Source organism: Falco peregrinus, chromosome 3 (genome assembly GCF_023634155.1).
Source record: "Falco peregrinus isolate bFalPer1 chromosome 3, bFalPer1.pri, whole genome shotgun sequence".
NCBI lineage: Eukaryota > Metazoa > Chordata > Aves > Falconiformes > Falconidae > Falco > Falco peregrinus.
Window position 1 is genome coordinate 14047318 of NC_073723.1, and position 24895 is coordinate 14072212.

General features: G+C 60.5%; 7 protein-coding genes across 7 annotated transcripts; all 7 read left to right on the plus strand.

The window, feature by feature from the left end:
• The first annotated feature begins 668 nt into the window (after positions 1-668).
• LOC129784030 (feather keratin 1-like) lies at positions 669-977 on the plus strand. Its single transcript, XM_055798831.1, has one exon. It carries the CDS (start codon positions 669-671, stop codon positions 975-977), a length of 309 nt encoding a protein of 102 aa, XP_055654806.1.
• A 3449-nt stretch (positions 978-4426) lies between these two features.
• On the plus strand, positions 4427-4735 carry LOC129784031 (feather keratin 1-like). Its single transcript, XM_055798832.1, has one exon. It carries the CDS (start codon positions 4427-4429, stop codon positions 4733-4735), a length of 309 nt encoding a protein of 102 aa, XP_055654807.1.
• A 3449-nt stretch (positions 4736-8184) lies between these two features.
• On the plus strand, positions 8185-8493 carry LOC129784032 (feather keratin 1-like). The gene has a single exon (XM_055798833.1). It carries the CDS (start codon positions 8185-8187, stop codon positions 8491-8493), a length of 309 nt encoding a protein of 102 aa, XP_055654808.1.
• A 3449-nt stretch (positions 8494-11942) lies between these two features.
• LOC129784033 (feather keratin 1-like) lies at positions 11943-12251 on the plus strand. Its single transcript, XM_055798834.1, has one exon. The coding sequence runs from the start codon at positions 11943-11945 to the stop codon at positions 12249-12251; it is 309 nt and encodes a 102-aa protein (XP_055654809.1).
• Positions 12252-15700: 3449 nt separating this feature from the next.
• Positions 15701-16009, plus strand: LOC129784034 (feather keratin 1-like). The gene has a single exon (XM_055798835.1). The coding sequence runs from the start codon at positions 15701-15703 to the stop codon at positions 16007-16009; it is 309 nt and encodes a 102-aa protein (XP_055654810.1).
• A 3449-nt stretch (positions 16010-19458) lies between these two features.
• Positions 19459-19767, plus strand: LOC129784035 (feather keratin 1-like). The gene has a single exon (XM_055798837.1). It carries the CDS (start codon positions 19459-19461, stop codon positions 19765-19767), a length of 309 nt encoding a protein of 102 aa, XP_055654812.1.
• A 3449-nt stretch (positions 19768-23216) lies between these two features.
• On the plus strand, positions 23217-23525 carry LOC129784036 (feather keratin 1-like). Its single transcript, XM_055798842.1, has one exon. The coding sequence runs from the start codon at positions 23217-23219 to the stop codon at positions 23523-23525; it is 309 nt and encodes a 102-aa protein (XP_055654817.1).
• The last annotated feature ends 1370 nt before the right edge of the window (positions 23526-24895 follow it).

Below are 24895 nucleotides of genomic sequence, written 5' to 3' on the forward strand. Positions count from 1 at the left end.
AAAGCCCACAACAGCCTTCCAGGCCCATGAACAAGTGGGGGCCCCTCTTTGCAACGCACCCGCAAACCACACCACACGAGTGCCACGGCATGACCTCACTGACAACACCCCACCTCTCCTATGCTTTGGCCACGTCTGCCAAATGCCCTGACACGCACCTTCCATGCAAATCCTCCCAGATACCTGCTCTCACTTCAAAGCTGACGCCAGGGACAGACGGACACATCCTCAAGAGGAGGACATGAGAAGGGAGCGTTGTGGGAAGGGACACACCCCCCACCTCATTACCTGCCAAGCTCTGGCACGCAACAGCTGCTTGCTACAAAATGCCGTCACGTGCAAAGCCTGTCCCGCCCCCTCAGACCAGCATAAAAGACGGCCCAGCGCCTCTCTCCATCACACGCTTCTCCTGACGCCTTCTCCCCCGCAGTCAACAAGGTGAGCCTGAAGCCCCTTCCCCTCCTTCTCCTGCCCCACACGCCCCGTCTCTTCCAGCACGCGCTGACACCAGACTCAGCAGCCCCCACGACTCAACACCACCACGCTCCCCGCAGCCCCACACCGCGCCTCCACACTCCCTTGCCCTCCTGTAACGACACCCCTCGCGCCCCTTGACACCCTCCGCTTCCTCAACACCCTCTCTTACAGGGACACTCCACACCGCAGACATGGCCTGCAACAACTTCTGCAGCCCCTGCGGACCCACCCCGCTGGCTAACAGCTGCAACGAGCCCTGCGTCAGGCAGTGCGAGGACTCCCGCGTCGTCATCCAGCCTTCCACCGTGCTGGTCACCCTGCCGGGACCCATCCTCACCTCCTTCCCCCAGAGCACCGCCGTCGGATCCTCCTCATCGGCTGCTGTGGGCAACATCCTCAGCTCCCAGGGAGTGCCCATCTCCTCCGGCGGCTTTGGCTACGGTTACGGCCTCGGAGGCCTGGGCTGCTATGGCGCCGGAAGAGCCTGCCTGCCCTGCTAAGGACCCTCCACACCACACACACCCTGCAAGCCACGGCATGGACTGAGGACGCACCTCCCGCCTGCTGCTGGCACGGGGACCTGCCACCCGCACCTCCTCCTCTCAAGGCACCAAGCAAAGTAGCACGGAAGGGGCCAGCCCCAGCTGCCAGGATACATGGCCCACCTACCTCCTCCTCTTCTCCCACTGTCTTCTTTGCATCGCCCCTACTGCTACGTCCGCTACTCTCCGCTGCAAACGCCTGCTCACAAGCCAAAGACCACCGGGGCACCTCCCCCGCGCTGCTCCCACCGCAGGAAAAGAAGACCTTGGTGCTCTGGCAAAATCTTCTCCAAGCAAAGGACCTGGGCTGACGGTCGCCCTACTTGCACCTCAGGACGGATCCCTTCCACTGCGTGCTCCTGCCTTTTCACTCTTTTGCCTCAATAAAATCTCCTGCATCCCAGCACCACACGCCTCCATCTCCTTTCTTCTCCCAAGGCTCTTCCACTCTAAAACGGCACAAAGCCAGGCCTCAACAGGCCGGCGGGGTTGGGGGGAAAAGGGCACTCAGCCTCTCCGAGGGCACAGGCCACCAGCGACAACACACACTCGCACCTGCAGGCATACACAGCATGACACAAGCCCAGCACTGGCTCAGAAAAAGCCTCCGATACGACAACGCTCCCTGCGCACACCTCCGACCGAGGCTCCCCGTGCCAACACACGCTTGACTAACTCTCTTCCGCACCCTCCCCAGCAAAAAAGGATCACAGAATCATTTAGAGATGGGCAGGAATCTCTGCAGAGCATGTCCTTCCACCCCAGTGCTCAAGCAGGGCCAGCTAGAGCAGATTGTCTGGGACCACAGCCACTCGCGTCTTCAGTACCTCCGAGAATGGAGCCGCCACCACCTCTTCCACTCTTTGACCACCCTCACACTGAAAAAGCCCTGCCGCCTTTGCCCGGGCAATTCCAGATGCTTTCACTTCTGAACATGGCCTCTTGTCCTACCACTGATCGCAAGCCTCTGGGCACAGCCCTTCAGCCGCTTTGCAGGCCACCGCACCGGCCGCTTACGCAACCCGCACTTTCTCAGCTCGTCTAGGAGCACGTACCAGGAGACAGCGACAAAGGCTTCCTTCAAGTACGCCTCAGCAACAGCCACTGCTCTCCCCTCGCCCAACGCCCACTCGCCTCAACGCGGAAGACACGCAGCTCACTCAAGCATGATTTGCCCTTCCAAAATCCACGCCAAACACCCCCCAACACCTTCCGTCCGTCCTGGCCTTGGCAGTGATTTCCAGCAGCATTGCTTCCATCACCTGCCCCGGGAACAGGCTCAGGCTCACCGGCCTCTGCTTTCCCAGAGCCTCCCGCACCATCTTCTGCGGGACACGAGGGGTACCAGCTCCCTTCCACTCTTCAGGAGCTGCCCCCAGGCACTATGACCTTTCCAGGAAAATGCACAGCGGCCCCACAAAGAGGCCTCCGCAATGCCAGATGCCTCAGCATTCCTGGGAGCAACACGACAGGCCCCGGGCACTTACAAACACCCACTCCCACACCACTCCTTCCTACCTCCCTTCATCTTCCTCAGCAACAACCACAGATCACCTGACAAACAGCCTGAAAAACACTCACCTTGCCTCAGCGGGGGCAGGCCTTGCCACTCATCAACCCTTCCGCACGCACCACCACCACCACCACAGCCTCGGCTCTGCAGCCCCGTGCCGCATGCTCAAACCCAGCTCCCCTCGGCAATCGCCAAAATCCCTTTCACCCTGTCAAGCTCTGCGCAGAGAACTGGCCTCACCCCTCGACACTCGCCCCAAGCACAGACCCCACCAAAGGCCCAGGAGTGCCAGCCTCCCCTGCCTGCCGCTCCCAGCCCTGCTCCGCCTTTCAGCACACATACGGGCTCTCCAGAAACTCACCTGCCCTCGCACGCTGCCTCATACACAATCGTAAGAGTCACTTCGGTTGCAAAGGACCCTTAACGTTATCGAGTCCAACCGTTAACCTAATAGTGCCAAGGCCACCACTAATCCATGTCCCTAAGCGCCACGTCTACGTGTCTTTTAAACACCTCCCACAATGCTGACTCAACCACTGCCCTGGGCAGCCCCTTCCAGTGCTTGATAACCCTCTCGGTGAAGAAATTTCTCATCATAGCCAAACTAAACTTTGCCTGGCGCAACATGAGGCCCTTTCCTCTTGCCCTAGCACTTGTTGCTAGGGATGAGAGACTGACAACCTCCTCGTTACAGCCTCCTCTCAGGTACTTGGAGACACCGATAGGGCCTCCCCTCAGCCGCTGCCTTCTGAAAACGCAGTAGCCCCGCTTCCCTCAACCGCTACTTCTAAGGCTTCTTCTCTCGATCCTTCACCGCATTCGCTGCTCTCCTTTGGATGCGTCACACCACAGCCCAAGCCCCACCTCAGGGGTCCACGATGGAGGGGCCAACACAAGCACCGGCGGAGCCAGGCAGGGCACCTCTCGTCACAGGACCGGCGAGCTCTCAGCCAGGGCTGCCAGGAAAATGGCCTGCTCTCCCAAACAGCCCTCCTCTGCCTGCCCGCACTGACACCCCCAGGGACGGATCCCAGGGGGCACAAGCCCAGACACGCAGGCCCCTTTCTCCCAGCTACAACCTTTCAAGCAAGGCGGGCAACAAGGCACACACAGAGCACGCTCAGTGGGAAAGGCCAGGCCTACAGTCAGGCTTAGCAAGCTGGCAGCAAGGCAGGCAGGGACCAAATGCCATGGAAGGGGCCGACACTCATGCCCGGCACACCTCCAAAGCCCACAACAGCCTTCCAGGCCCATGAACAAGTGGGGGCCCCTCTTTGCAACGCACCCGCAAACCACACCACACGAGTGCCACGGCATGACCTCACTGACAACACCCCACCTCTCCTATGCTTTGGCCACGTCTGCCAAATGCCCTGACACGCACCTTCCATGCAAATCCTCCCAGATACCTGCTCTCACTTCAAAGCTGACGCCAGGGACAGACGGACACATCCTCAAGAGGAGGACATGAGAAGGGAGCGTTGTGGGAAGGGACACACCCCCCACCTCATTACCTGCCAAGCTCTGGCACGCAACAGCTGCTTGCTGCAAAATGCCGTCACGCGCAAAGCCTGTCCCGCCCCCTCAGACCAGCATAAAAGACGGCCCAGCGCCTCTCTCCATCACACGCTTCTCCTGACGCCTTCTCCCCCGCAGTCAACAAGGTGAGCCTGAAGCCCCTTCCCCTCCTTCTCCTGCCCCACACGCCCCGTCTCTTCCAGCACGCGCTGACACCAGACTCAGCAGCCCCCACGACTCAACACCACCACACTCCCTGCAGCCCCACACTGCGTCTCCACACTCCCTTGCCCTCCTGTAACGACACCCCTCACGCCCCCCAACACCCTCCGCTTCCTCAACACCCTCTCTTACAGGGACACTCCACACCGCAGACATGGCCTGCAACAACCTCTGCAGCCCCTGCGGACCCACCCCGCTGGCTAACAGCTGCAACGAGCCCTGCGTCAGGCAGTGCGAGGACTCCCGCGTCGTCATCCAGCCTTCCACCGTGCTGGTCACCCTGCCGGGACCCATCCTCACCTCCTTCCCCCAGAGCACCGCCGTCGGATCCTCCTCATCGGCTGCTGTGGGCAACATCCTCAGCTCCCAGGGAGTGCCCGTCTCCTCCGGCGGCTTTGGCTACGGTTACGGCCTCGGAGGCCTGGGCTGCTATGGCGCCGGAAGAGCCTGCCTGCCCTGCTAAGGGCCCTCCACACCACACACACCCTGCAAGCCACGGCATGGACTGAGGACGCACCTCCCACCTGCTGCTGGCACGGGGACCTGCCACCCGCACCTCCTCCTCTCAAGGCACCAAGCAAAGTAGCACGGAAGGGGCCAGCCCCGGCTGCCAGGATACATGGCCCACCTACCTCCTCCTCTTCTCCCACTGTCTTCTTTGCATCGCCCCTACTGCTACGTCCGCTACTCTCCACTGCAAACGCCTGCTCACAAGCCAAAGACCACCGGGGCACCTCCTCCGCGCTGCTCCCACCGCAGGAAAGGAAGACCTCGGTGCTCTGGCAAAATCTTCTCCAAGCAAAGGACCTGGGCTGACGGTCGCCCTACTTGCACCTCAGAACGGTTCCCTTCCACTGCGTGCTCCTGCCTTTTCACTCTTTTGCCTCAATAAAATCTCCTGCATCCCAGCACCACACGCCTCCATCTCCTTTCTTCTCCCAAGGCTCTTCCACTCTAAAACAGCACAAAGCCAGGCCTCAACAGGCCGGCGGGGTTGGGGGGAAAAGGGCACTCAGCCTCTCCGAGGACACAGGCCACCAGCGACAACACACACTCGCACCTGCAGGCATACACAGCATGACACAAGCCCAGCACTGGCTCAGAAAAAGCCTCCGATACGACAACGCTCCCTGCGCACACCTCCGACCGAGGCTCCCCATGCCAACACACGCTTGACTAACTCTCTTCCGCACCCTCCCCAGCAAAAAAGGATCACAGAATCATTTAGAGATGGGCAGGAATCTCTGCAGAGCATGTCCTTCCACCCCAGTGCTCAAGCAGGGCCAGCTAGAGCAGATTGTCTGGGACCACAGCCACTCGCGTCTTCAGTACCTCCGAGAATGGAGCCGCCACCACCTCTTCCACTCTTTGACCACCCTCACACTGAAAAAGCCCTGCCGCCTTTGCCCGGGCAATTCCAGATGCTTTCACTTCTGAACATGGCCTCTTGTCCTACCACTGATCGCAAGCCTCTGGGCACAGCCCTTCAGCCGCTTTGCAGGCCACCGCACCGGCCGCTTACGCAACCCGCACTTTCTCAGCTCGTCTAGGAGCACGTACCAGGAGACAGCGACAAAGGCTTCCTTCAAGTACGCCTCAGCAACAGCCACTGCTCTCCCCTCGCCCAACGCCCACTCGCCTCAACGCGGAAGACACGCAGCTCACTCAAGCATGATTTGCCCTTCCAAAATCCACGCCAAACACCCCCCAACACCTTCCGTCCGTCCTGGCCTTGGCAGTGATTTCCAGCAGCATTGCTTCCATCACCTGCCCCGGGAACAGGCTCAGGCTCACCGGCCTCTGCTTTCCCAGAGCCTCCCGCACCATCTTCTGCGGGACACGAGGGGTACCAGCTCCCTTCCACTCTTCAGGAGCTGCCCCCAGGCACTATGACCTTTCCAGGAAAATGCACAGCGGCCCCACAAAGAGGCCTCCGCAATGCCAGATGCCTCAGCATTCCTGGGAGCAACACGACAGGCCCCGGGCACTTACAAACACCCACTCCCACACCACTCCTTCCTACCTCCCTTCATCTTCCTCAGCAACAACCACAGATCACCTGACAAACAGCCTGAAAAACACTCACCTTGCCTCAGCGGGGGCAGGCCTTGCCACTCATCAACCCTTCCGCACGCACCACCACCACCACCACAGCCTCGGCTCTGCAGCCCCGTGCCGCATGCTCAAACCCAGCTCCCCTCGGCAATCGCCAAATTCCCTTTCACCCTGTCAAGCTCTGCGCAGAGAACTGGCCTCACCCCTCGACACTCGCCCCAAGCACAGACCCCACCAAAGGCCCAGGAGTGCCAGCCTCCCCTGCCTGCCGCTCCCAGCCCTGCTCCACCTTTCAGCACACATACGGGCTCTCCAGAAACTCACCTGCCCTCGCACGCTGCCTCATACACAATCATAAGAGTCACTTCGGTTGCAAAGGACCCTTAACATTATCGAGTCCAACCGTTAACCTAATAGTGCCAAGGCCACCACTAATCCATGTCCCTAAGCGCCACGTCTACGTGTCTTTTAAACACCTCCCACAATGCTGACTCAACCACTGCCCTGGGCAGCCCCTTCCAGTGCTCGATAACCCTCTCGGTGAAGAAATTTCTCATCATAGCCAAACTAAACTTTGCCTGGCGCAACATGAGGCCCTTTCCTCTTGCCCTAGCACTTGTTGCTAGGGATGAGAGACTGACAACCTCCTCGTTACAGCCTCCTCTCAGGTACTTGGAGACACCGATAGGGCCTCCCCTCAGCCGCCGCCTTCTGAAAACGCAGTAGCCCCGCTTCCCTCAACCGCTACTTCTAAGGCTTCTTCTCTCGATCCTTCACCGCATTCGCTGCTCTCCTTTGGATGCGTCACACCACAGCCCAAGCCCCACCTCAGGGGTCCACGATGGAGGGGCCAACACAAGCACCGGCGGAGCCAGGCAGGGCACCTCTCGTCACAGGACCGGCGAGCTCTCAGCCAGGGCTGCCAGGAAAATGGCCTGCTCTCCCAAAGAGCCCTCCTCTGCCTGCCCGCACTGACACCCCCAGGGACGGATCCCAGGGGGCACAAGCCCAGACACGCAGGCCCCTTTCTCCCAGCTACAACCTTTCAAGCAAGGCGGGCAACAAGGCACACACAGAGCACGCTCAGTGGGAAAGGCCAGGCCTACAGTCAGGCTTAGCAAGCTGGCAGCAAGGCAGGCAGGGACCAAATGCCATGGAAGGGGCCGACACTCATGCCCGGCACACCTCCAAAGCCCACAACAGCCTTCCAGGCCCATGAACAAGTGGGGGCCCCTCTTTGCAACGCACCCGCAAACCACACCACACGAGTGCCACGGCATGACCTCACTGACAACACCCCACCTCTCCTATGCTTTGGCCACGTCTGCCAAATGCCCTGACACGCACCTTCCATGCAAATCCTCCCAGATACCTGCTCTCACTTCAAAGCTGACGCCAGGGACAGACGGACACATCCTCAAGAGGAGGACATGAGAAGGGAGCGTTGTGGGAAGGGACACACCCCCCACCTCATTACCTGCCAAGCTCTGGCACGCAACAGCTGCTTGCTGCAAAATGCCGTCACGCGCAAAGCCTGTCCCGCCCCCTCAGACCAGCATAAAAGACGGCCCAGCGCCTCTCTCCATCACACGCTTCTCCTGACGCCTTCTCCCCCACAGTCAACAAGGTGAGCCTGAAGCCCCTTCCCCTCCTTCTCCTGCCCCACACGCCCCGTCTCTTCCAGCACGCGCTGACACCAGACTCAGCAGCCCCCACGACTCAACACTACCACGCTCCCCGCAGCCCCACACCGCGCCTCCACACTCCCTTGCCCTCCTGTAACGACACCCCTCGCGCCCCTTGACACCCTCCGCTTCCTCAACACCCTCTCTTACAGGGACACTCCACACCGCAGACATGGCCTGCAACAACTTCTGCAGCCCCTGCGGACCCACCCCGCTGGCTAACAGCTGCAACGAGCCCTGCGTCAGGCAGTGCGAGGACTCCCGCGTCGTCATCCAGCCTTCCACCGTGCTGGTCACCCTGCCGGGACCCATCCTCACCTCCTTCCCCCAGAGCACCGCCGTCGGATCCTCCTCATCGGCTGCTGTGGGCAACATCCTCAGCTCCCAGGGAGTGCCCATCTCCTCCGTCGGCTTTGGCTACGGTTACGGCCTCGGAGGCCTGGGCTGCTATGGCGCCGGAAGAGCCTGCCTGCCCTGCTAAGGACCCTCCACACCACACACACCCTGCAAGCCACGGCATGGACTGAGGACGCACCTCCCGCCTGCTGCTGGCACGGGGACCTGCCACCCGCACCTCCTCCTCTCAAGGCACCAAGCAAAGTAGCACGGAAGGGGCCAGCCCCAGCTGCCAGGATACATGGCCCACCTACCTCCTCCTCTTCTCCCACTGTCTTCTTTGCATCGCCCCTACTGCTACGTCCGCTACTCTCCGCTGCAAACGCCTGCTCACAAGCCAAAGACCACCAGGGCACCTCCCCCGCGCTGCTCCCACCGCAGGAAAAGAAGACCTTGGTGCTCTGGCAAAATCTTCTCCAAGCAAAGGACCTGGGCTGACGGTCGCCCTACTTGCACCTCAGGACGGATCCCTTCCACTGCGTGCTCCTGCCTTTTCACTCTTTTGCCTCAATAAAATCTCCTGCATCCCAGCACCACACGCCTCCATCTCCTTTCTTCTCCCAAGGCTCTTCCACTCTAAAACGGCACAAAGCCAGGCCTCAACAGGCCGGCGGGGTTGGGGGGAAAAGGGCACTCAGCCTCTCCGAGGGCACAGGCCACCAGCGACAACACACACTCGCACCTGCAGGCATACACAGCATGACACAAGCCCAGCACTGGCTCAGAAAAAGCCTCCGATACGACAACGCTCCCTGCGCACACCTCCGACCGAGGCTCCCCGTGCCAACACACGCTTGACTAACTCTCTTCCGCACCCTCCCCAGCAAAAAAGGATCACAGAATCATTTAGAGATGGGCAGGAATCTCTGCAGAGCATGTCCTTCCACCCCAGTGCTCAAGCAGGGCCAGCTAGAGCAGATTGTCTGGGACCACAGCCACTCGCGTCTTCAGTACCTCCGAGAATGGAGCCGCCACCACCTCTTCCACTCTTTGACCACCCTCACACTGAAAAAGCCCTGCCGCCTTTGCCCGGGCAATTCCAGATGCTTTCACTTCTGAACATGGCCTCTTGTCCTACCACTGATCGCAAGCCTCTGGGCACAGCCCTTCAGCCGCTTTGCAGGCCACCGCACCGGCCGCTTACGCAACCCGCACTTTCTCAGCTCGTCTAGGAGCACGTACCAGGAGACAGCGACAAAGGCTTCCTTCAAGTACGCCTCAGCAACAGCCACTGCTCTCCCCTCGCCCAACGCCCACTCGCCTCAACGCGGAAGACACGCAGCTCACTCAAGCATGATTTGCCCTTCCAAAATCCACGCCAAACACCCCCCAACACCTTCCGTCCGTCCTGGCCTTGGCAGTGATTTCCAGCAGCATTGCTTCCATCACCTGCCCCGGGAACAGGCTCAGGCTCACCGGCCTCTGCTTTCCCAGAGCCTCCCGCACCATCTTCTGCGGGACACGAGGGGTACCAGCTCCCTTCCACTCTTCAGGAGCTGCCCCCAGGCACTATGACCTTTCCAGGAAAATGCACAGCGGCCCCACAAAGAGGCCTCCGCAATGCCAGATGCCTCAGCATTCCTGGGAGCAACACGACAGGCCCCGGGCACTTACAAACACCCACTCCCACACCACTCCTTCCTACCTCCCTTCATCTTCCTCAGCAACAACCACAGATCACCTGACAAACAGCCTGAAAAACACTCACCTTGCCTCAGCGGGGGCAGGCCTTGCCACTCATCAACCCTTCCGCACGCACCACCACCACCACCACAGCCTCGGCTCTGCAGCCCCGTGCCGCATGCTCAAACCCAGCTCCCCTCGGCAATCGCCAAATTCCCTTTCACCCTGTCAAGCTCTGCGCAGAGAACTGGCCTCACCCCTCGACACTCGCCCCAAGCACAGACCCCACCAAAGGCCCAGGAGTGCCAGCCTCCCCTGCCTGCCGCTCCCAGCCCTGCTCCACCTTTCAGCACACATACGGGCTCTCCAGAAACTCACCTGCCCTCGCACGCTGCCTCATACACAATCATAAGAGTCACTTCGGTTGCAAAGGACCCTTAACATTATCGAGTCCAACCGTTAACCTAATAGTGCCAAGGCCACCACTAATCCATGTCCCTAAGCGCCACGTCTACGTGTCTTTTAAACACCTCCCACAATGCTGACTCAACCACTGCCCTGGGCAGCCCCTTCCAGTGCTCGATAACCCTCTCGGTGAAGAAATTTCTCATCATAGCCAAACTAAACTTTGCCTGGCGCAACATGAGGCCCTTTCCTCTTGCCCTAGCACTTGTTGCTAGGGATGAGAGACTGACAACCTCCTCGTTACAGCCTCCTCTCAGGTACTTGGAGACACCGATAGGGCCTCCCCTCAGCCGCCGCCTTCTGAAAACGCAGTAGCCCCGCTTCCCTCAACCGCTACTTCTAAGGCTTCTTCTCTCGATCCTTCACCGCATTCGCTGCTCTCCTTTGGATGCGTCACACCACAGCCCAAGCCCCACCTCAGGGGTCCACGATGGAGGGGCCAACACAAGCACCGGCGGAGCCAGGCAGGGCACCTCTCGTCACAGGACCGGCGAGCTCTCAGCCAGGGCTGCCAGGAAAATGGCCTGCTCTCCCAAAGAGCCCTCCTCTGCCTGCCCGCACTGACACCCCCAGGGACGGATCCCAGGGGGCACAAGCCCAGACACGCAGGCCCCTTTCTCCCAGCTACAACCTTTCAAGCAAGGCGGGCAACAAGGCACACACAGAGCACGCTCAGTGGGAAAGGCCAGGCCTACAGTCAGGCTTAGCAAGCTGGCAGCAAGGCAGGCAGGGACCAAATGCCATGGAAGGGGCCGACACTCATGCCCGGCACACCTCCAAAGCCCACAACAGCCTTCCAGGCCCATGAACAAGTGGGGGCCCCTCTTTGCAACGCACCCGCAAACCACACCACACGAGTGCCACGGCATGACCTCACTGACAACACCCCACCTCTCCTATGCTTTGGCCACGTCTGCCAAATGCCCTGACACGCACCTTCCATGCAAATCCTCCCAGATACCTGCTCTCACTTCAAAGCTGACGCCAGGGACAGACGGACACATCCTCAAGAGGAGGACATGAGAAGGGAGCGTTGTGGGAAGGGACACACCCCCCACCTCATTACCTGCCAAGCTCTGGCACGCAACAGCTGCTTGCTGCAAAATGCCGTCACGCGCAAAGCCTGTCCCGCCCCCTCAGACCAGCATAAAAGACGGCCCAGCGCCTCTCTCCATCACACGCTTCTCCTGACGCCTTCTCCCCCACAGTCAACAAGGTGAGCCTGAAGCCCCTTCCCCTCCTTCTCCTGCCCCACACGCCCCGTCTCTTCCAGCACGCGCTGACACCAGACTCAGCAGCCCCCACGACTCAACACCACCACGCTCCCCGCAGCCCCACACCGCGCCTCCACACTCCCTTGCCCTCCTGTAACGACACCCCTCGCGCCCCTTGACACCCTCCGCTTCCTCAACACCCTCTCTTACAGGGACACTCCACACCGCAGACATGGCCTGCAACAACTTCTGCAGCCCCTGCGGACCCACCCCGCTGGCTAACAGCTGCAACGAGCCCTGCGTCAGGCAGTGCGAGGACTCCCGCGTCGTCATCCAGCCTTCCACCGTGCTGGTCACCCTGCCGGGACCCATCCTCACCTCCTTCCCCCAGAGCACCGCCGTCGGATCCTCCTCATCGGCTGCTGTGGGCAACATCCTCAGCTCCCAGGGAGTGCCCATCTCCTCCGTCGGCTTTGGCTACGGTTACGGCCTCGGAGGCCTGGGCTGCTATGGCGCCGGAAGAGCCTGCCTGCCCTGCTAAGGACCCTCCACACCACACACACCCTGCAAGCCACGGCATGGACTGAGGACGCACCTCCCGCCTGCTGCTGGCACGGGGACCTGCCACCCGCACCTCCTCCTCTCAAGGCACCAAGCAAAGTAGCACGGAAGGGGCCAGCCCCAGCTGCCAGGATACATGGCCCACCTACCTCCTCCTCTTCTCCCACTGTCTTCTTTGCATCGCCCCTACTGCTACGTCCGCTACTCTCCGCTGCAAACGCCTGCTCACAAGCCAAAGACCACCGGGGCACCTCCCCCGCGCTGCTCCCACCGCAGGAAAAGAAGACCTTGGTGCTCTGGCAAAATCTTCTCCAAGCAAAGGACCTGGGCTGACGGTCGCCCTACTTGCACCTCAGGACGGATCCCTTCCACTGCGTGCTCCTGCCTTTTCACTCTTTTGCCTCAATAAAATCTCCTGCATCCCAGCACCACACGCCTCCATCTCCTTTCTTCTCCCAAGGCTCTTCCACTCTAAAACGGCACAAAGCCAGGCCTCAACAGGCCGGCGGGGTTGGGGGGAAAAGGGCACTCAGCCTCTCCGAGGGCACAGGCCACCAGCGACAACACACACTCGCACCTGCAGGCATACACAGCATGACACAAGCCCAGCACTGGCTCAGAAAAAGCCTCCGATACGACAACGCTCCCTGCGCACACCTCCGACCGAGGCTCCCCGTGCCAACACACGCTTGACTAACTCTCTTCCGCACCCTCCCCAGCAAAAAAGGATCACAGAATCATTTAGAGATGGGCAGGAATCTCTGCAGAGCATGTCCTTCCACCCCAGTGCTCAAGCAGGGCCAGCTAGAGCAGATTGTCTGGGACCACAGCCACTCGCGTCTTCAGTACCTCCGAGAATGGAGCCGCCACCACCTCTTCCACTCTTTGACCACCCTCACACTGAAAAAGCCCTGCCGCCTTTGCCCGGGCAATTCCAGATGCTTTCACTTCTGAACATGGCCTCTTGTCCTACCACTGATCGCAAGCCTCTGGGCACAGCCCTTCAGCCGCTTTGCAGGCCACCGCACCGGCCGCTTACGCAGCCCGCACTTTCTCAGCTCGTCTAGGAGCACGTACCAGGAGACAGCGACAAAGGCTTCCTTCAAGTACGCCTCAGCAACAGCCACTGCTCTCCCCTCGCCCAACGCCCACTCGCCTCAACGCGGAAGACACGCAGCTCACTCAAGCATGATTTGCCCTTCCAAAATCCACGCCAAACACCCCCCAACACCTTCCGTCCGTCCTGGCCTTGGCAGTGATTTCCAGCAGCATTGCTTCCATCACCTGCCCCGGGAACAGGCTCAGGCTCACCGGCCTCTGCTTTCCCAGAGCCTCCCGCACCATCTTCTGCGGGACACGAGGGGTACCAGCTCCCTTCCACTCTTCAGGAGCTGCCCCCAGGCACTATGACCTTTCCAGGAAAATGCACAGCGGCCCCACAAAGAGGCCTCCGCAATGCCAGATGCCTCAGCATTCCTGGGAGCAACACGACAGGCCCCGGGCACTTACAAACACCCACTCCCACACCACTCCTTCCTACCTCCCTTCATCTTCCTCAGCAACAACCACAGATCACCTGACAAACAGCCTGAAAAACACTCACCTTGCCTCAGCGGGGGCAGGCCTTGCCACTCATCAACCCTTCCGCACGCACCACCACCACCACCACAGCCTCGGCTCTGCAACCCCGTGCCGCATGCTCAAACCCAGCTCCCCTCGGCAATCGCCAAAATCCCTTTCACCCTGTCAAGCTCTGCGCAGAGAACTGGCCTCACCCCTCGACACTCGCCCCAAGCACAGACCCCACCAAAGGCCCAGGAGTGCCAGCCTCCCCTGCCTGCCGCTCCCAGCCCTGCTCCACCTTTCAGCACACATACGGGCTCTCCAGAAACTCACCTGCCCTCGCACGCTGCCTCATACACAATCATAAGAGTCACTTCGGTTGCAAAGGACCCTTAACGTTATCGAGTCCAACCGTTAACCTAATAGTGCCAAGGCCACCACTAATCCATGTCCCTAAGCGCCACGTCTACGTGTCTTTTAAACACCTCCCACAATGCTGACTCAACCACTGCCCTGGGCAGCCCCTTCCAGTGCTCGATAACCCTCTCGGTGAAGAAATTTCTCATCATAGCCAAACTAAACTTTGCCTGGCGCAACATGAGGCCCTTTCCTCTTGCCCTAGCACTTGTTGCTAGGGATGAGAGACTGACAACCTCCTCGTTACAGCCTCCTCTCAGGTACTTGGAGACACCGATAGGGCCTCCCCTCAGCCGCCGCCTTCTGAAAACACAGTAGCCCCGCTTCCCTCAACCGCTACTTCTAAGGCTTCTTCTCTCGATCCTTCACCGCATTCGCTGCTCTCCTTTGGATGCGTCACACCACAGCCCAAGCCCCACCTCAGGGGTCCACGATGGAGGGGCCAACACAAGCACCGGCGGAGCCAGGCAGGGCACCTCTCGTCACAGGACCGGCGAGCTCTCAGCCAGGGCTGCCAGGAAAATGGCCTGCTCTCCCAAAGAGCCCTCCTCTGCCTGCCCGCACTGACACCCCCAGGGACGGATCCCAGGGGGCACAAGCCCAGACACGCAGGCCCCTTTCTCCCAGCTACAACCTTTCAAGCAAGGCGGGCAACAAGGCACACACAGAGCACGCTCAGTGGGAAAGGCCAGGCCTACAGTCAGGCTTAGCAAGCTGGCAGCAAGGCAGGCAGGGACCAAATGCCATGGAAGGGGCCGACACTCATGCCCGGCACACCTCCAAAGCCCACAACAGCCTTCCAGGCCCATGAACAAGTGGGGGCCCCTCTTTGCAACGCACCCGCAAACCACACCACACGAGTGCCACGGCATGACCTCACTGACAACACCCCACCTCTCCTATGCTTTGGCCACGTCTGCCAAATGCCCTGACACGCACCTTCCATGCAAATCCTCCCAGATACCTGCTCTCACTTCAAAGCTGACGCCAGGGACAGACGGACACATCCTCAAGAGGAGGACATGAGAAGGGAGCGTTGTGGGAAGGGACACACCCCCCACCTCATTACCTGCCAAGCTCTGGCACGCAACAGCTGCTTGCTGCAAAATGCCGTCACGCGCAAAGCCTGTCCCGCCCCCTCAGACCAGCATAAAAGACAGCCCAGCGCCTCTCTCCATCACACGCTTCTCCTGACGCCTTCTCCCCCGCAGTCAACAAGGTGAGCCTGAAGCCCCTTCCCCTCCTTCTCCTGCCCCACACGCCCCGTCTCTTCCAGCACGCGCTGACACCAGACTCAGCAGCCCCCACGACTCAACACCACCACGCTCCCCGCAGCCCCACACCGCGCCTCCACACTCCCTTGCCCTCCTGTAACGACACCCCTCGCGCCCCTTGACACCCTCCGCTTCCTCAACACCCTCTCTTACAGGGACACTCCACACCGCAGACATGGCCTGCAACAACTTCTGCAGCCCCTGCGGACCCACCCCGCTGGCTAACAGCTGCAACGAGCCCTGCGTCAGGCAGTGCGAGGACTCCCGCGTCGTCATCCAGCCTTCCACCGTGCTGGTCACCCTGCCGGGACCCATCCTCACCTCCTTCCCCCAGAGCACCGCCGTCGGATCCTCCTCATCGGCTGCTGTGGGCAACATCCTCAGCTCCCAGGGAGTGCCCATCTCCTCCGGCGGCTTTGGCTACGGTTACGGCCTCGGAGGCCTGGGCTGCTATGGCGCCGGAAGAGCCTGCCTGCCCTGCTAAGGACCCTCCACACCACACACACCCTGCAAGCCACGGCATGGACTGAGGACGCACCTCCCGCCTGCTGCTGGCACGGGGACCTGCCACCCGCACCTCCTCCTCTCAAGGCACCAAGCAAAGTAGCACGGAAGGGGCCAGCCCCAGCTGCCAGGATACATGGCCCACCTACCTCCTCCTCTTCTCCCACTGTCTTCTTTGCATCGCCCCTACTGCTACGTCCGCTACTCTCCGCTGCAAACGCCTGCTCACAAGCCAAAGACCACCGGGGCACCTCCCCCGCGCTGCTCCCACCGCAGGAAAAGAAGACCTTGGTGCTCTGGCAAAATCTTCTGCAAGCAAAGGACCTGGGCTGACGGTCGCCCTACTTGCACCTCAGGACGGATCCCTTCCACTGCGTGCTCCTGCCTTTTCACTCTTTTGCCTCAATAAAATCTCCTGCATCCCAGCACCACACGCCTCCATCTCCTTTCTTCTCCCAAGGCTCTTCCACTCTAAAACGGCACAAAGCCAGGCCTCAACAGGCCGGCGGGGTTGGGGGGAAAAGGGCACTCAGCCTCTCCGAGGGCACAGGCCACCAGCGACAACACACACTCGCACCTGCAGGCATACACAGCATGACACAAGCCCAGCACTGGCTCAGAAAAAGCCTCCGATACGACAACGCTCCCTGCGCACACCTCCGACCGAGGCTCCCCGTGCCAACACACGCTTGACTAACTCTCTTCCGCACCCTCCCCAGCAAAAAAGGATCACAGAATCATTTAGAGATGGGCAGGAATCTCTGCAGAGCATGTCCTTCCACCCCAGTGCTCAAGCAGGGCCAGCTAGAGCAGATTGTCTGGGACCACAGCCACTCGCGTCTTCAGTACCTCCGAGAATGGAGCCGCCACCACCTCTTCCACTCTTTGACCACCCTCACACTGAAAAAGCCCTGCCGCCTTTGCCCGGGCAATTCCAGATGCTTTCACTTCTGAACATGGCCTCTTGTCCTACCACTGATCGCAAGCCTCTGGGCACAGCCCTTCAGCCGCTTTGCAGGCCACCGCAGCGGCCGCTTACGCAACCCGCACTTTCTCAGCTCGTCTAGGAGCACGTATCAGGAGACAGCGACAAAGGCTTCCTTCAAGTACGCCTCAGCAACAGCCACTGCTCTCCCCTCGCCCAACGCCCACTCGCCTCAACGCGGAAGACACGCAGCTCACTCAAGCATGATTTGCCCTTCCAAAATCCACGCCAAACACCCCCCAACACCTTCCGTCCGTCCTGGCCTTGGCAGTGATTTCCAGCAGCATTGCTTCCATCACCTGCCCCGGGAACAGGCTCAGGCTCACCGGCCTCTGCTTTCCCAGAGCCTCCCGCACCATCTTCTGCGGGACACGAGGGGTACCAGCTCCCTTCCACTCTTCAGGAGCTGCCCCCAGGCACTATGACCTTTCCAGGAAAATGCACAGCGGCCCCACAAAGAGGCCTCCGCAATGCCAGATGCCTCAGCATTCCTGGGAGCAACACGACAGGCCCCGGGCACTTACAAACACCCACTCCCACACCACTCCTTCCTACCTCCCTTCATCTTCCTCAGCAACAACCACAGATCACCTGACAAACAGCCTGAAAAACACTCACCTTGCCTCAGCGGGGGCAGGCCTTGCCACTCATCAACCCTTCCGCACGCACCACCACCACCACCACAGCCTCGGCTCTGCAGCCCCGTGCCGCATGCTCAAACCCAGCTCCCCTCGGCAATCGCCAAAATCCCTTTCACCCTGTCAAGCTCTGCGCAGAGAACTGGCCTCACCCCTCGACACTCGCCCCAAGCACAGACCCCACCAAAGGCCCAGGAGTGCCAGCCTCCCCTGCCTGCCGCTCCCAGCCCTGCTCCGCCTTTCAGCACACATACGGGCTCTCCAGAAACTCACCTGCCCTCGCACGCTGCCTCATACACAATCATAAGAGTCACTTCGGTTGCAAAGGACCCTTAACGTTATCGAGTCCAACCGTTAACCTAATAGTGCCAAGGCCACCACTAATCCATGTCCCTAAGCGCCACGTCTACGTGTCTTTTAAACACCTCCCACAATGCTGACTCAACCACTGCCCTGGGCAGCCCCTTCCAGTGCTTGATAACCCTCTCGGTGAAGAAATTTCTCATCATAGCCAAACTAAACTTTGCCTGGCGCAACATGAGGCCCTTTCCTCTTGCCCTAGCACTTGTTGCTAGGGATGAGAGACTGACAACCTCCTCGTTACAGCCTCCTCTCAGGTACTTGGAGACACCGATAGGGCCTCCCCTCAGCCGCTGCCTTCTGAAAACGCAGTAGCCCCGCTTCCCTCAACCGCTACTTCTAAGGCTTCTTCTCTCGATCCTTCACCGCATTCGCTGCTCTCCTTTGGATGCGTCACACCACAGCCCAAGCCCCACCTCAGGGGTCCACGATGGAGGGGCCAACACAAGCACCGGCGGAGCCAGGCAGGGCACCTCTCGTCACAGGACCGGCGAGCTCTCAGCCAGGGCTGCCAGGAAAATGGCCTGCTCTCCCAAACAGCCCTCCTCTGCCTGCCCGCACTGACACCCCCAGGGACGGATCCCAGGGGGCACAAGCCCAGACACGCAGGCCCCTTTCTCCCAGCTACAACCTTTCAAGCAAGGCGGGCAACAAGGCACACACAGAGCACGCTCAGTGGGAAAGGCCAGGCCTACAGTCAGGCTTAGCAAGCTGGCAGCAAGGCAGGCAGGGACCAAATGCCATGGAAGGGGCCGACACTCATGCCCGGCACACCTCCAAAGCCCACAACAGCCTTCCAGGCCCATGAACAAGTGGGGGCCCCTCTTTGCAACGCACCCGCAAACCACACCACACGAGTGCCACGGCATGACCTCACTGACAACACCCCACCTCTCCTATGCTTTGGCCACGTCTGCCAAATGCCCTGACACGCACCTTCCATGCAAATCCTCCCAGATACCTGCTCTCACTTCAAAGCTGACGCCAGGGACAGACGGACACATCCTCAAGAGGAGGACATGAGAAGGGAGCGTTGTGGGAAGGGACACACCCCCCACCTCATTACCTGCCAAGCTCTGGCACGCAACAGCTGCTTGCTGCAAAATGCCGTCACGCGCAAAGCCTGTCCCGCCCCCTCAGACCAGCATAAAAGACGGCCCAGCGCCTCTCTCCATCACACGCTTCTCCTGACGCCTTCTCCCCCGCAGTCAACAAGGTGAGCCTGAAGCCCCTTCCCCTCCTTCTCCTGCCCCACACGCCCCGTCTCTTCCAGCACGCGCTGACACCAGACTCAGCAGCCCCCACGACTCAACACCACCACACTCCCTGCAGCCCCACACTGCGTCTCCACACTCCCTTGCCCTCCTGTAACGACACCCCTCACGCCCCCCAACACCCTCCGCTTCCTCAACACCCTCTCTTACAGGGACACTCCACACCGCAGACATGGCCTGCAACAACCTCTGCAGCCCCTGCGGACCCACCCCGCTGGCTAACAGCTGCAACGAGCCCTGCGTCAGGCAGTTCGAGGACTCCCGCGTCGTCATCCAGCCTTCCACCGTGCTGGTCACCCTGCCGGGACCCATCCTCACCTCCTTCCCCCAGAGCACCGCCGTCGGATCCTCCTCATCGGCTGCTGTGGGCAACATCCTCAGCTCCCAGGGAGTGCCCGTCTCCTCCGGCGGCTTTGGCTACGGTTACGGCCTCGGAGGCCTGGGCTGCTATGGCGCCGGAAGAGCCTGCCTGCCCTGCTAAGGGCCCTCCACACCACACACACCCTGCAAGCCACGGCATGGACTGAGGACGCACCTCCCACCTGCTGCTGGCACGGGGACCTGCCACCCGCACCTCCTCCTCTCAAGGCACCAAGCAAAGTAGCACGGAAGGGGCCAGCCCCGGCTGCCAGGATACATGGCCCACCTACCTCCTCCTCTTCTCCCACTGTCTTCTTTGCATCGCCCCTACTGCTACGTCCGCTACTCTCCGCTGCAAACGCCTGCTCACAAGCCAAAGACCACCGGGGCACCTCCTCCGCGCTGCTCCCACCGCAGGAAAGGAAGACCTCGGTGCTCTGGCAAAATCTTCTCCAAGCAAAGGACCTGGGCTGACGGTCGCCCTACTTGCACCTCAGAACGGTTCCCTTCCACTGCGTGCTCCTGCCTTTTCACTCTTTTGCCTCAATAAAATCTCCTGCATCCCAGCACCACACGCCTCCATCTCCTTTCTTCTCCCAAGGCTCTTCCACTCTAAAACAGCACAAAGCCAGGCCTCAACAGGCCGGCGGGGTTGGGGGGAAAAGGGCACTCAGCCTCTCCGAGGACACAGGCCACCAGCGACAACACACACTCGCACCTGCAGGCATACACAGCATGACACAAGCCCAGCACTGGCTCAGAAAAAGCCTCCGATACGACAACGCTCCCTGCGCACACCTCCGACCGAGGCTCCCCGTGCCAACACACGCTTGACTAACTCTCTTCCGCACCCTCCTCAGCAAAAAAGGATCACAGAATCATTTAGAGATGGGCAGGAATCTCTGCAGAGCATGTCCTTCCACCCCAGTGCTCAAGCAGGGCCAGCTAGAGCAGATTGTCTGGGACCACAGCCACTCGCGTCTTCAGTACCTCCGAGAATGGAGCCGCCACCACCTCTTCCACTCTTTGACCACCCTCACACTGAAAAAGCCCTGCCGCCTTTGCCCGGGCAATTCCAGATGCTTTCACTTCTGAACATGGCCTCTTGTCCTACCACTGATCGCAAGCCTCTGGGCACAGCCCTTCAGCCGCTTTGCAGGCCACCGCACCGGCCGCTTACGCAACCCGCACTTTCTCAGCTCGTCTAGGAGCACGTACCAGGAGACAGCGACAAAGGCTTCCTTCAAGTACGCCTCAGCAACAGCCACTGCTCTCCCCTCGCCCAACGCCCACTCGCCTCAACGCGGAAGACACGCAGCTCACTCAAGCATGATTTGCCCTTCCAAAATCCACGCCAAACACCCCCCAACACCTTCCGTCCGTCCTGGCCTTGGCAGTGATTTCCAGCAGCATTGCTTCCATCACCTGCCCCGGGAACAGGCTCAGGCTCACCGGCCTCTGCTTTCCCAGAGCCTCCCGCACCATCTTCTGCGGGACACGAGGGGTACCAGCTCCCTTCCACTCTTCAGGAGCTGCCCCCAGGCACTATGACCTTTCCAGGAAAATGCACAGCGGCCTCACAAGGAGGCCTCCGCAATGCCAGATGCCTCGGCATTCCTGGGAGCAGCACGACAGGCCCCGGGCACTTACAAACACCCACTCCCACACCACTCCTTCCTACCTCCCTTCATCTTCCTCAGCAACAACCACAGATCACCTGACAAACAGCCTGAAAAACACTCACCTTGCCTCAGCGGGGGCAGGCCTTGCCACTCATCAACCCTTCCGCACGCACCACCACCACCACCACAGCCTCGGCTCTGCAGCCCCGTGCCGCATGCTCAAACCCAGCTCCCCTCGGCAATCGCCAAATTCCCTTTCACCCTGTCAAGCTCTGCGCAGAGAACTGGCCTCACCCCTCGACACTCGCCCCAAGCACAGACCCCACCAAAGGCCCAGGAGTGCCAGCCTCCCCTGCCTGCCGCTCCCAGCCCTGCTCCACCTTTCAGCACACATACGGGCTCTCCAGAAACTCACCTGCCCTCGCACGCTGCCTCATACACAATCATAAGAGTCACTTCGGTTGCAAAGGACCCTTAACATTATCGAGTCCAACCGTTAACCTAATAGTGCCAAGGCCACCACTAATCCATGTCCCTAAGCGCCACGTCTACGTGTCTTTTAAACACCTCCCACAATGCTGACTCAACCACTGCCCTGGGCAGCCCCTTCCAGTGCTCGATAACCCTCTCGGTGAAGAAATTTCTCATCATAGCCAAACTAAACTTTGCCTGGCGCAACATGAGGCCCTTTCCTCTTGCCCTAGCACTTGTTGCTAGGGATGAGAGACTGACAACCTCCTCGTTACAGCCTCCTCTCAGGTACTTGGAGACACCGATAGGGCCTCCCCTCAGCCGCCGCCTTCTGAAAACGCAGTAGCCCCGCTTCCCTCAACCGCTACTTCTAAGGCTTCTTCTCTCGATCCTTCACCGCATTCGCTGCTCTCCTTTGGATGCGTCACACCACAGCCCAAGCCCCACCTCAGGGGTCCACGATGGAGGGGCCAACACAAGCACCGGCGGAGCCAGGCAGGGCACCTCTCGTCACAGGACCGGCGAGCTCTCAGCCAGGGCTGCCAGGAAAATGGCCTGCTCTCCCAAACAGCCCTCCTCTGCCTGCCCGCACTGACACCCCCAGGGACGGATCCCAGGGGGCACAAGCCCAGACACGCAGGCCCCTTTCTCCCAGCTACAACCTTTCAAGCAAGGCGGGCAACAAGGCACACACAGAGCACGCTCAGTGGGAAAGGCCAGGCCTACAGTCAGGCTTAGCAAGCTGGCAGCAAGGCAGGCAGGGACCAAATGCCATGGAAGGGGCCGACACTCATGCCCGGCACACCTCCAAAGCCCACAACAGCCTTCCAGGCCCATGAACAAGTGGGGGCCCCTCTTTGCAACGCACCCGCAAACCACACCACACGAGTGCCACGGCATGACCTCACTGACAACACCCCACCTCTCCTATGCTTTGGCCACGTCTGCCAAATGCCCTGACACGCACCTTCCATGCAAATCCTCCCAGATACCTGCTCTCACTTCAAAGCTGACGCCAGGGACAGACGGACACATCCTCAAGAGGAGGACATGAGAAGGGAGCGTTGTGGGAAGGGACACACCCCCCACCTCATTACCTGCCAAGCTCTGGCACGCAACAGCTGCTTGCTGCAAAATGCCGTCACGCGCAAAGCCTGTCCCGCCCCCTCAGACCAGCATAAAAGACAGCCCAGCGCCTCTCTCCATCACACGCTTCTCCTGACGCCTTCTCCCCCGCAGTCAACAAGGTGAGCCTGAAGCCCCTTCCCCTCCTTCTCCTGCCCCACACGCCCCGTCTCTTCCAGCACGCGCTGACACCAGACTCAGCAGCCCCCACGACTCAACACCACCACGCTCCCCGCAGCCCCACACCGCGCCTCCACACTCCCTTGCCCTCCTGTAACGACACCCCTCGCGCCCCCCGACACCCTCCGCTTCCTCAACACCCTCTCTTACAGGGACACTCCACACCGCAGACATGGCCTGCAACAACTTCTGCAGCCCCTGCGGACCCACCCCGCTGGCTAACAGCTGCAACGAGCCCTGCGTCAGGCAGTGCGAGGACTCCCGCGTCGTCATCCAGCCTTCCACCGTGCTGGTCACCCTGCCGGGACCCATCCTCACCTCCTTCCCCCAGAGCACCGCCGTCGGATCCTCCTCATCGGCTGCTGTGGGCAACATCCTCAGCTCCCAGGGAGTGCCCATCTCCTCCGGCGGCTTTGGCTACGGTTACGGCCTCGGAGGCCTGGGCTGCTATGGCGCCGGAAGAGCCTGCCTGCCCTGCTAAGGGCCCTCCACACCACACACACCCTGCAAGCCACGGCATGGACTGAGGACGCACCTCCCGCCTGCTGCTGGCACGGGGACCTGCCACCCGCACCTCCTCCTCTCAAGGCACCAAGCAAAGTAGCACGGAAGGGGCCAGCCCCAGCTGCCAGGATACATGGCCCACCTACCTCCTCCTCTTCTCCCACTGTCTTCTTTGCATCGCCCCTACTGCTACGTCCGCTACTCTCCGCTGCAAACGCCTGCTCACAAGCCAAAGACCACCGGGGCACCTCCCCCGCGCTGCTCCCACCGCAGGAAAGGAAGACCTCGGTGCTCTGGCAAAATCTTCTGCAAGCAAAGGACCTGGGCTGACGGTCGCCCTACTTGCACCTCAGGACGGATCCCTTCCACTGCGTGCTCCTGCCTTTTCACTCTTTTGCCTCAATAAAATCTCCTGCATCCCAGCACCACACGCCTCCATCTCCTTTCTTCTCCCAAGGCTCTTCCACTCTAAAACGGCACAAAGCCAGGCCTCAACAGGCCGGCGGGGTTGGGGGGAAAAGGGCACTCAGCCTCTCCGAGGGCACAGGCCACCAGCGACAACACACACTCACACCTGCAGGCATACACAGCATGACACAAGCCCAGCACTGGCTCAGAAAAAGCCTCCGATACGACAACGCTCCCTGCGCACACCTCCGACCGAGGCTCCCCGTGCCAACACACGCTTGACTAACTCTCTTCCGCACCCTCCCCAGCAAAAAAGGATCACAGAATCATTTAGAGATGGGCAGGAATCTCTGCAGAGCATGTCCTTCCACCCCAGTGCTCAAGCAGGGCCAGCTAGAGCAGATTGTCTGGGACCACAGCCACTCGCGTCTTCAGTACCTCCGAGAATGGAGCCGCCACCACCTCTTCCACTCTTTGACCACCCTCACACTGAAAAAGCCCTGCCGCCTTTGCCCGGGCAATTCCAGATGCTTTCACTTCTGAACATGGCCTCTTGTCCTACCACTGATCGCAAGCCTCTGGGCACAGCCCTTCAGCCGCTTTGCAGGCCACCGCACCGGCCGCTTACGCAACCCGCACTTTCTCAGCTCGTCTAGGAGCACGTATCAGGAGACAGCGACAAAGGCTTCCTTCAAGTACGCCTCAGCAACAGCCACTGCTCTCCCCTCGCCCAACGCCCACTCGCCTCAACGCGGAAGACACGCAGCTCACTCAAGCATGATTTGCCCTTCCAAAATCCACGCCAAACACCCCCCAACACCTTCCGTCCGTCCTGGCCTTGGCAGTGATTTCCAGCAGCATTGCTTCCATCACCTGCCCCGGGAACAGGCTCAGGCTCACCGGCCTCTGCTTTCCCAGAGCCTCCCGCACCATCTTCTG